We start from the raw sequence: 12,565 nt of genomic DNA, 5'->3' as shown, positions 1-12,565 counted from the left end.
ATGTCAGCCGGGAACGTCAGCTTTGTTAAGGAATTTTTTATTGTTGGTTTTCCTGGGCTTCAAAAGAGATACTTTGACTCAGTGGCTGCTCTGATGCTTTTTGTCTTTGTGTGTATCTTAGCAGGGAATGGAACATTTCTAATACTTTTTAGACTGGAAAAAAGCCTCCATAAACCTATGTATTATATCATCTTAAACTTAGTTGCAAGTGATATATTATTTAGCACTACTACCCTGCCAAAAATTATTGCTAGGTATTTGTTCCAAGATGGTAGTATTTCATTTATGGGTTGCTTCATTCAAATGTATTTTGTGCATTATTTTGGTTCAATCAATGCTTTTATCCTGGCAATAATGGCCTTTGATAGATATGTAGCCATTTGTAATCCCTTAAGATATCCCAATATAGTCACAAAGTGGAACATTTTCTATCTTTGTCTCATTTCATGGGTTATAACAAATGTAACCCCTTTAATGATGGTAATAAGAGCTTACCCTCTCCCATACTGCGCAGAAAACACCATTATACAATGTTACTGTGATCACATTTCTATAACATCGCTTGCATGCACCAATCGTGCACCATATAGCATTCCAGCTTTTGTTCTTGCTATGGTTGTGTTGCTTACTCCCCTGGCCTTCATAGTTTTCTCTTACTGTGCCATCATTGTGGCAGTTCTGCGTTTATCAAGCACTCAAGCAAGACTGAAGACTTTCTCCACCTGCAGTCCTCAGCTCATTATAATTGCTCTCTATTTTCTACCCAGGTGTTTTATTTATTTATCAAGCAATATCGGCATCAACTTCAGCACTGATTTGCGATTAGCCATTATTATGATGTATAGTTTGTTTCCACCCATGATCAACCCTCTCATTTATTGTTTAAGGACAAAAGATGTAAAAGAATGCTTAGTTAAAAGATTTAAAATCTCAATGAATGTCAAGTTTAATCTAACAAAAGTTGACATATCCACAGTATCTTCGTAAAAGCTTATAGCAGCCGTACTGTATATTATAAATGCTAAAATAGTATTCTTTGGAATTGATGCAGCTTATTGAATGAGCAATTGTAAGATAATATTATTTGTTTTACAAAAAGATTCATTAGAAACTGGAGACACAGTGCTTAATTGAGTACACCCCATTTTGAAAATAAATATTTGTATCCATTACTTAGTGACTATAGGCAATGTATTTTGGTGCAATTAAACAAAACAGATTAATTAAACAGATTTAAAATAATATTTTATTCAGCAAACATAATTAGAAATTGAAATAATACAATTAAATTCAAGAAAAATATTGCAAAGAGAATTACAACCTACAAAACTTCAACTGAATCTCTCTCTTTTTTTTTTTTTTGCTTTTCTTGATTTTTCCCCATTTTAAAATTTGTATTTAATATTTTTCTATAACATATAAATTTGGGTGTACTAGTTTTCGGGCCGTTATCGTAAGTTATTTTGTAAGATAAGCTCCAGATTTGGCTTCAGTACTGACTAAGCTAATGTATATGCACAAATATAATATTGCATATCTTCCTATTAAAATATGAATTTAAAATGCAGATTTGTAAGGGGTGTACTTATATATGCTGAGCAATGTATGACCTTTGACTTTTTCTTAATAATTAAAACATTTTAATGCTTCAGACTTTTTATTGAATCAAAACTATATTTCAGTAAACTATATTTACAAAAAAGAAAGGTAACACACAATATTCCAACTTAACTTCATCATATAATAATTGATTTATTTTAAAGTAAAAATGTGAATACAGACCCTAAAATCTGTCAAGTGATTTAGGGATAGTTCTAATCAAGTTGTTCAAACCCATATGATGTTTTTTATACTATTATTGGAGTAATTGAGTAATCCTGGGTGGATTATACCTTTAGTAATTACTATTGCTTTTTTGGCTCCAGTGCATATGCATTAGGGTCATTTAATCCTTTTTGAGGTGAGAACAACTCTTTTAAATTAAAAGATTAATATACTTACTTTACTTGATATTAATTTCAATGACTTAATGTGATGTTTTGGAGGTTAAAAACTATATGCAAATTTTGAAACAGTCCCTGGAGCAAATGCGTCACCTGTTTGTCAAGCAATGAGGTATTTACAATGTGCATGTCAGATATAAACAGAATGAGACAAGCACATCTCAGTCTATAAGGCAGAATGAGCTTTTGCAGTAGTCTGTGAAACAACTTTGGCAGGTATTTTTCTCTGCATTTTTCCAATACAATTTGTTATAATACTATTTTAATTGTTACAGTGTGTTTTTTTAAGTAAATATTTTAATATAATTCAAAATGCTATATTTTTACATACAGAAAGACGACAGAGGTTTCTCAAAGGACTAATACTCACCATGTCAGTGGGAAACACCAGCTTTGTAAAGGATTTTGTCATAGTCGGCTTTCCTGGACTTCAGCCTCATTATTATGGCCTTGTATCGGCATTTCTGTTCTTTGTTTATGTGTTTACATTAATAGGAAATGCTGTATTTTTTACATTGTTTGTGATAACTAAGAGCCTTCACAAGCCTGTGTATTACTTCATTATTAATCTAGTCGTGAGTGACGTTTTATTTAGCACCACAACATTAACAAAAATAATTAGCAGGTATTGGTTTCAAGATGGAACCATTTCATTCTTGGGTTGTTTTGTTCAGATGTTCTCTGTGCATTTGTTTGGCAGTGCATGTTCAGTTGTTTTGGCAGTAATGGCTATAGACCGCTACACAGCAATATGTTACCCTCTTCAGTATCACAGCATTATGACAAACAGAAATGTGCTCATTCTGATTCTGAGCCCTTGGATTTTGAGTTTTTGGGGGCCTTTGGCACTGGTCATTCGTGCTTACCCTCTCCCATACTGTGCAGATAACAGCATTATACACTGTTACTGTGATCATGTTTCCATCACAACACTAGCATGCACTGACAGATCACTGTACAGTATTCCAGCCCTCATTTATGCCTTTTTAATACTTTTAGTACCCTTTGCTGTTATTATTTTCTCGTACTGCTCCATCTTTATAGCAGTTATGAGAATTTCAGGTAATCAAGGAAGAATGAAGGCTTTCTCCACATGCAGCCCTCAGCTCATCATAATTGCTCTCTATTTTATACCCAGGATTTTTAATTTTTTATCTGGCAACATTGGTTTAAAGTTCAGTACTGATTTGCGATTAATCATGATTATGATGTATAGTGTGCTGCCTCCATTGATTAACCCCCTTATCTATTGTTTGAGAACAGAAGAGGTAAAAAAGGTACTAAGACAACAATTTCAAAAGAAACTGATAGGTAATACTTTACAGCTGCTGTGATGTGATCTGCTTCATTAAACGAGATGGCCAAACATATGCTATTTTCTTAAGGTGCTCATCTGAAATAATATGCTATAAAATATACAGTACAACAGATTTAAGTAGTTGTTGGACTGGACTGAATGTCAAGAACACAAATGTAAGTTTTCTGGCTGGTTCCTGAAATTTGATTTTAACTTTGCCCTTTTACTTGCAGGGCTAATAACTTACACTGTAATAAAAAATCCTGGTTGCCTTAAATTTTTAAGCTCCATTGAACTTATATTATGCTAAACTGACTTAAACAGCTTGAGTAACTTATAAAATTAAGTTAAGAACATGATTAGTAAGTTACAATGACCTAAAAACGTATGCTCTCAGGACTAACTGATCATAGATTTTTTTTACAGTGTAGACATTTAATAGTTTAATAATGATAAATTATGTATTGGGTATGAATGTAATGATTTAAGGTGAGCTTTTTGGATACTGTTGTTTGTTGCTTGTAATGCTCATTTTGAATGTGGTCATCCTGAGACAAACACTTTAAAGTGCCCTTCAGAATGAAGCACTTGACAAAGTACACTTTTCACTCCCATGATTTTTATGCATGTTTAATTGGTGATACAGATGATGTACAAAGACACCAGTTGTATCATTAAAAGTTCTAAAGTGGTTCTAGGTACATTATGTATTTTTATGTACATTACATATTCCAGGTCATGAAACATCAAAATATGTTTTAATATATAGCAAAAGTCAGTCCAAGGCACTCGTAAAATGTGGAAAAAAATATTATAAAGCCTTTTTTTACATAACTATTCCTTAAAGCTGTGCAGTTTTCAAGGAATAGCCATGTTAATAAAGGCTTTTTAATATTTTTTCCAAATTTTTCGAGTGCCTTGACTGACTTTTGCTGTTTATTTTGATTAATCCCTTACCCAAAGTGCACAGACCCATTATTTAAGCTACCACTGAGCACTTGTTTTAGTTTTTTGTTTATTTTGAGTGATATAATTTATCTCTGAAAATCTATTCTAAACTACAATGCCTTTGAATGAAACATGCTCTGTTCAAACTGGAATCATGACAGAATATTCACTTCAAATGGCACAACAAACGTTTAAAAAGTCCAAACATACAGATGTGCAAAGCTGAGAAGTGTGAGGACTGGAATTGAGGACCACTGTTCTAAAAATGTTTGAAATTATATCTTTGCTCTCTCTAAATCCCAAAGTATACATTATTCTTTTAATTATAACCCACATGCACAATCATGTGTGGCTTTTTAAAGTATACTCATGTGTACAAATATGCATGTGGTTGATGCATGCATATTCTGACGATGTATGAGGTATTCAAATATCATATTATATTTAGAAAAATATTCATAGTCTATCTGTACAGTATATCTAATCTTTGCCCAGTGTTCAGGCAAATTCTCACCAGGAATAATAACATGTAGACATTTTTGTAATGTTTTAGACAAATGCAGGTTCTTTCTAACCTCTTTGCACAGTATGTCATCCATTATCATTTTAGCTTGCACACTTTTAAAGGTTAGTTCACCTCAACTGAAAATGATGCAATCATCATTCGATTGGGTCTTTTAAAGAATGCAAACTCTTAAAGGGATGGTCCAGAATGTAATTTTAACGCTTGCTTGTGTTTATAAGATGCAATGCAATGTGTGCTCATGTTTCACTTGAAGGAAATCATGTTATTTTTTCATAAATCTCACTCTGATTATATACAGCTACTCAGCTAACATGAAAACGACTGCCATATTTCCTAGTTCCTCTGAAAGGCCCGCCCTCAAGTGACTTTGATTGGTCATCTGTCATAATGTGCTGCGATTCGCGGATCAGCTCCACGTCATGCCCCTACAGGCACGCGCTTTTCTGCTGTGTAAAAAGTCAGTCAACCTCCTGCCCGCTCTCTAAAATAAAATCTGACATGTGTCTGTAACGAATGAAAATGGGGTGCGGCTCCTTTAAGAGACATCGCTATTGCGTGTGTCTACACCATAGACTGTAAAATATATGGACGGAGTATCCGTGACGTCACCCATAGGTTTCTGAAGAGCGCAAAAGAAGCCACAAGTAGGCGCGGCCAACCGTCGCCATTTTGTTCGCGCGTCATCGCACCCACGGCGGGATACCAAACAAGGGCAAAGAGGCGGAGAGTGGGCGGAGCTACAGACACCTGGCACTTTGCTTAGACCTGGCAGACAGACTTTACTTTGGCAGAAACGCTTAATACTTTATTAACTGCGACTCGTTTGTGTTCTGACCACATGTGCTTGGCTGTACACTATATCAGTAAAGTGATTAGACTTTCAAAAACACTGTAGTAATACATTGAGCCACTAAACATTGCTCTTATGACGTTTTTCTACAGGAGGAAAACGCGAATTACTTCAGATATAGTGTGTGTGTTTTAGTAAATGCAAGACTATTGATAAAATCCAGCACAACACTGTATGATAACGCTTCAGATGACTGTTCTAGAGCCTACAGATAATCAATCTGTCACATTCTGGAGTGCTTTACAGGTCTAAAGAAAAATATTAATGATAAATGATCTTAAATAAAACAAATACATTTATAGAGATGGTATACAAGTATATAACTTTACTCACATGGGAAACGGAGGCCACGTGAATGGTTTGTGAGCACAATTAAATGCACACAGCATCCCATATCATCTGATAATTGTAAGAAATAAGTCCAAAAGGCAGCTGACTGTGTAAAGCCACATAAAACAACACAAAAATACGATGAATATGCCGAGATCAGTGGCTAATCTGCCGGATTCAGCTGAGGTGAAGTGACGGCGACCAGTGAGACCTAGCTGTCACTCAAGTGGCCACGCCCTTAATTATGCAAACTTAATATAACCTAAAATAAAGGAAATGGATGAGTTATAAAAAAATTCACCCTCCTCACAGTTGTCATGGAGGGTAATAAAAGCTATATGAACCAAAATCGTTCTTTGTACCAGGCTGTAAACCCCTTTTTTCTGCTGTAAAGTTGGCCATTCTAACAGAGGGCTCAATTGCACTTTGCTCTATTATGGAGCCAGAACTAGCGGAATTTTGATGAATTGCAGTTTCAGTTACTTCCGTATTGGCCTCCCGAGGGAGAGCGGGAGGTTGCCGCTTGTGTGTGTGTGAATGTGTGAACTTTCTGTAGACGTGTGTCACATGTGCGAGGGACTTTCTTTTTCTCTGATGCTCAGATTAAGTTATTTTCTGTAATATATCTTGACACTGCTGACAGAAGAATTAGGCGCAAGATGTGGCATGAGACCTGTGTGAGCCTTGATTTATTTTTCTGCTGCTACATGAGTTACATGACTTAGCTCTCCTGTATGTTACTCAACGCATTACACGACGTCTTTCGCGTATATCCGGAATATGCAGGTCTAAGTAATATGAATCATCCACATATCTTTTGCGACTTCATTATCTGAGATGTAAAATGCATAGAAAAGCTGCCTAAAAAGAAACAATGCAAAGTCCCGTGTTAACAGCAGTTTGACTGATAAATATGAATTTGTAGCAAAATCGTTTGTGGAGCAAAACAACATTTCCCATTGTTTACATCGTTGCTACAGCATACCATTAACGTTAGACACTGTGCATGCCATGATCAATTTTAGCAAATAAAAACACTTACAGGTTGTAGTTCACAGCTTCTGCTTTGAGGAGATTTTAACCGAATCCAGCACTGAACTGGGAGAGATTCTGGAAGCTGTGTTTTGTCAAATCATGCTTGCTATGTATTTTATAATTCTCTGGATCATAATTAATATTGAACTGTAAGCACTTCTGTCTTTGTGTCGTGTCCTTTGGAAGCCCAAATACAGAAACAGACGAAGCTCTGTAGAAATAGCAGCGTTTGGACGCATTTTAGCTCTATCTCTGCTATAACATTACAGCACCTCTGGCCACGACCCTTAGCTGCGCAGTGTGTGTGCGCGGTAAAAGAACGTTTGTGAACTCACAAGGCCCGGAATTATTTTTTTGTAGTCCCCAAAATTCGTTCATTGTAGGCTTTGCTAAGCTAACTCTGTAAAAACCAAGGTCTCCCTTTGCGTTGAACTTTGAGCTTTTTACATTCAAACATGTTGTTTATGTTCACACAGCTACATTGCACACCAAGTAAAGTTTAAAATATAATATCACAGTGGACCACCCCTTTAATTGGGATTCAGCATGCAATGGTTATTATATGATGTCACACACTGCAGTGTCATTTCTGAAAAAATAGTATACAAGTATATAACATGTTCAAAATGTAAAAATATGTACTCTATTGCAAGGCCACAGTCCTACAGTCACACATCTTTGAGTGATGTAAATTTACAGGTTAAAGTTCACCAAACTTGAACTTTGGGTCACAGTAAACTGCAAAACAGCACTGCACAATTATTTACAGTGCCCCGCATTTATACAAGTATTAATAGAAGTCAATGGTGTAAAAAGTGCAGTGTGATCGCACCTTTACTCAATATATGACACATCTGCTCTAATGTCAGTAAATAGCAGAAGCAAGGTATTTCATGTAAACAAATAAAAAAAATTAAGAGTAACTAAATGATCTGGTCCCACATGTAAGCTCTCAACCTTCCCTTTTCAAGCATGTAAACACAAAAAATCATAATGCTTTTAATCGTACTGTATCAGTTCTAAAGATTATACATGACATAGTGTTTCTTTATATTTTTTTTACACTGGTATAGGCCTTTTTGATTTAATTATGGTGTGTTTAGGTTGCATTTTAGTGTTTGACAAAATTAGCCACTATAAATGATTATATCTATATATCTATTTGTCTATCTGTCTGCCTGTCTGTCGGCCTGCCTGTCAATCTATCATTAGCATAAGTCTTTCAGGCAAATTGGTTGAACAAGCTGTGGTAATATTTTGTCATAATTCATTTTTTATGAATTTCTATTAGACTTTTTCTCTAAATTTGTCCTGAATTGGTAAATTGCTCCCAAGTAAATATTGACTTTGTCTAATTAATATGCACCTCTTGTCACTATCAAGTGTATATATAATTTCCTTTTTTTTAACAGTGTAAAGAATAGTAATTTTAGGTGGATTATCCAATTAGTGATTACTATTCCTTTTTCTCTTGTTCCAATGGATATCCCTTTTTTAAAGCGAGAACAACAATTAAATTAAAAGATTAAATACACTTAAAAAATGTGTACTTGATATTAATTTCAATGACTTCATGTGACGTTTTGGAGGCTAAAAACTACATGCTACTTTTAAAACAGTCCCTAGAGCAACTGCGTCATCTGTTTGTCAAGCAATAAGGTTTTAACAATGTGCATGTCAGATATAAGCAGAGTGAGACAAGCACATCTCAGTGTAAGAGGCAGAATGAACTTTTGCAGTAGTCTTTGAAACAAGTTTGGCAGGTATTTTTCTCTGCATTTTTCCAATACAATTTGTTATCTAGCAATTAATATTTTTATACTTCCAGTGTGTGTGTGTGTTTTAAGTTAATTGTGATCATTAAAAATGCTGTATTTTATACATACAGAAAGACAACAGAGATTTCTCAAGAAGTTAATATTCATCATGTCAGTGGGAAACACCAGCTTTGTAAAGGATTTTGTCATAGTCGGCTTTCCTGGACTTCAGCCTCATTATTATGGGCTTGTATCGGCACTTCTGTTCTTTGTTTATGTGTTTACATTAATAGGAAATGCTGTATTTTTTACATTATTTGTGATAACTAAGAGCCTTCACAAGCCTGTGTATTACTTCATTATTAATCTAGTTGTGAGTGACGTACTATTCAGCACCACAACATTACCAAAGATTATTAGCAGGTATTGGTTTCAAGATGGAACCATTTCATTCTTGGGTTGTTTTGTTCAGATGTTCTTTGTGCATTTGTTAGGCAGTGCATGTTCAGTTGTTCTGGCAGTAATGGCTATAGACCGCTTCACAGCAATATGTTATCCTCTTCAGTATCACAGCATTATGACAAACAGAAATGTGCTCATTCTAATTCTGAGCCCTTGGATTTTGAGTTTTTGGGGGCCTTTGGCACTGGTCATTCGTGCTTACCCTCTCCCATACTGTGCAGATAACAGCATTATACACTGTTACTGTGATCATGTTTCCATCACAACACTAGCATGCACTGACAGATCACTGTATAGTATTCCAGCCCTCATTTATGCCTTGTTAATACTTTTAGTACCCTTTGCTGTTATTATTTTCTCGTACTGCTCCATCTTTATAGCAGTTATGAGGATTTCAGGAAGTCAAGGAAGAATGAAGGTTTTCTCCACATGCAGCCCTCAGCTCATCATAATTGCTCTCTATTTTATACCCAGGATTTTTAATTATTTATCTAGCAACGTTGGTTTAAAGTTTAGTACTGATTTGCGAATAATCATGATTATGATGTATAGTGTGCTGCCTCCATTGATTAACCCCCTTATCTATTGTTTGAGAACAGAAGAGGTAAAAAAGGTACTAAGACAACAATTTCAAAAGAAACAAATAGGTAATCCTTTTTAGCTGCTGTGATGTGATCTGCTTCATTAAATGGGGTGGCCAAACGTATGCTACTGTCATAAGGTGCTCATCTGAGATAATATATACAAAATATACTACAGGTTTAAGAAGTTCTTGAACTGTACTGAATGTCAATAACACAAATGTAATAACACGTTTGAAGGGCTGTTTCTACTTTTATTTACAGTGCTAATAACTTAATGTAAACATTCAATAGTTTAATGATGATAAGCATTGGAAAGCATTGTCATGGAAAGCATTGTCAATGCACCAAGATATCGAATTAAACCGAATTGACTGAAATGTAACAAAATCATGAGACCAGTGTAGGTTCACATCCCAGTATCTATATGTGGAAAATGTAAAAATATGCAAAACTGTATTGCAAGTCCACAGTCCTAAAATCACATGTGAGCTCTCAACCTTCTTTTTTCAACCACCTAATCGCAAAACATAATGTTTTTACATGTGTACTGTGTCATTTCTAAAGATTATATATGAAGTAATTATGGTGTGTTTAGGTTTTGGTGTTTGACAGAATTAGCCACTGTAAATAATTATTGTGGGTGAAATCAGTATCTATCCACCCATCCATCTATCACTGTAGTGCCATGAAAGTTGTGTCACATCTCTCTACAAGTCTAACTTTAGGAACTGTATACACTACCTGACAAAAGTCTTGCCGTCAATCCCAATTTTAAGAGTAACAAATAACTTGACTTCTAGTTGAGCATTTGGAAAAATGGCAGAAGTTACTGTAGATTTTTTCAGATGAATCATCTGTTAAACTGCATCCCAATCACAAATACTATTGACCTATTGGAACCTGCATAGACCGAAGATACTCATAGAAATCAGTCAAGTTTGTTGAAGGAAAAGCCATGGTTTGGGGTTAAATTCAATATGGGGGGGTGTGAGAGATCTGCAGAGTGAGTGGCAACATCAACAGCCTGAGGTATCAAGACATTTGTGCTGCCCATTACGTTACAAACCACAGATGAGATTACAAACCTAAGATGAAGGAGGAGGCATTGAAGATGAATTCAAAGAATCTTGATGAACTCTGGGAGTCCTGCAAGAGCGCTTTCTTTGCCATTCCAGACTTTAATAATAAGTTATTTGAGTCATTGCAGAGATGTATGGATGCAGACCTCCAAGCTCATGGGAGTCATTCACAATATTCATTCTTTTTCCACTGCAGCATGACTTTATATTCTATATACTGTACATTATTTCTGTTAAGTGACAAGACTTTTGTCTAAGCAAAGTCAGACCTTACTCTCCTAATTAAATATTTTAAAACCAAGGCTTGATCACATTTTATTTTGGTAAAATAAGTGGCCTTTGCCTTTCATATAAGCCACTTCTGATACCAAATGATCACCTAGAAGTCAAGTTATTATTTGTTCTTCCTGACTTGGATAGACGACAAGATGTTTGTCAGGTAGTGTACTGTACTACCCACAATTTGGCACATGCTTGTTTGGTTCATATATAAATTGACAATATACAGTAACAATATGTAAAAGTTTGGCAAATGTTTGTTTCATTCGATGGATTTCTGGCATTCTGGCTTTCCAACACATTTGGCAATGATCAATAAATGAAAGTGATGTATAACCAAGTGGAAATTATGCTCTGCATTTTACCCATCTTATTGCACCTCCTGTAACTTTCTCAGTGTGCTGAATCTGTGTGGTGTTTTTAAGTGAAAGATCTTATCCCTGCTGTCTGTTTTAATGTTAATCAAACAAGAAAAAACTAAGAAATCACTCACTACTTTTGACTGAAAGCTGTTGTAATTTCAATAATGTATAAACTTAGTTTAGTTCATTTAGATTAATTTTTTTTTACGGAAAAGAAATGAGTGAAACATTCAAAAACACTTTCATTTTCTTCAAAAACATTTCTTTATGCTCTGTATACAACATTATACAAAGTGTGTTTGCACTGATGTTAAAAAGAATTAATAAAGACAGAATTTTTTTTTCTTCACTTTCGCCAACTGGTGAAGTTTTGTTTTTTTCCTCGCCCCTGTCACCACTAGCTTGCAGGGTTTGGGATAGGTAGCGCTGCGCATCGATGGATTTGTTCTTCAGTGTTTAGACTTCCAGTAGTGATTACTAAACCACACTGAACTGAGCTAAACTGAACTGAACTTAAACACTAAAAACTGAACTACACTGTTCCGATTTACTATGATCTTTTATGTGAAGCTGCTTTGACAATCTACATTGTAAAAGCGCTATACAAATAAAGGTGAATTGAATTGAACAGAATTGTCATTTTTGGAAAAAATAATTGATAAGATTGTCTATTTTACATCCTCATTCACTTTAACAGTAACTCTTTAATTTGTTAATCAAAGTCATGATGAGCTTCCGTACATGATGATTTTGTCACAGTCCCTGGAGTAACTGCATCACCTGTTTTTCAGGCCATGGTCTTCACAATTTACATGTTCGATATAAAAAACTGAGACCAACACATCTCAGGGTAAAGAGCAGATCAATGTACTGTAGTTACAGCCAGTGAAACAGGAGTGATAGGTTTGTTTCTCTTTATTCTTCATGTGTTTTATTACAGTTATAGTGTATTCTCATAAAAGGTTATACTGTAAACAAAAAAAGCTTTTTTGTATCATGAAATAATGTTTTTTTTTTCAAACAGAAGATGAACAGACTGTACTGATATTCATC

General features: G+C 35.0%; 3 protein-coding genes across 3 annotated transcripts; all 3 read left to right on the top strand.

Moving 5' to 3' along the window:
- On the top strand, nt 1-987 carry or30bt1 (odorant receptor family 30, subfamily BT, member 1). Its single transcript, XM_056473846.1, has one exon. The coding sequence runs from the start codon at nt 1-3 to the stop codon at nt 985-987; it is 987 nt and encodes a 328-aa protein (XP_056329821.1).
- Nucleotides 988-2,368: 1,381 nt separating this feature from the next.
- On the top strand, nt 2,369-3,337 carry LOC130242219 (olfactory receptor 10A6-like). Its single transcript, XM_056474262.1, has one exon. The coding sequence runs from the start codon at nt 2,375-2,377 to the stop codon at nt 3,335-3,337; it is 963 nt and encodes a 320-aa protein (XP_056330237.1). The 5' UTR covers nt 2,369-2,374.
- A 5,578-nt stretch (nt 3,338-8,915) lies between these two features.
- LOC130242109 (olfactory receptor 10A6-like) lies at nt 8,916-9,869 on the top strand. Its single transcript, XM_056474120.1, has one exon. It carries the CDS (start codon nt 8,916-8,918, stop codon nt 9,867-9,869), a length of 954 nt encoding a protein of 317 aa, XP_056330095.1.
- Nucleotides 9,870-12,565: the final 2,696 nt, after the last annotated feature.

This window comes from Danio aesculapii, chromosome 15, assembly GCF_903798145.1.
Source record: "Danio aesculapii chromosome 15, fDanAes4.1, whole genome shotgun sequence".
Lineage (NCBI taxonomy): Eukaryota > Metazoa > Chordata > Actinopteri > Cypriniformes > Danionidae > Danio > Danio aesculapii.
This window is presented reverse-complemented; position numbering and strand designations above follow the sequence as displayed.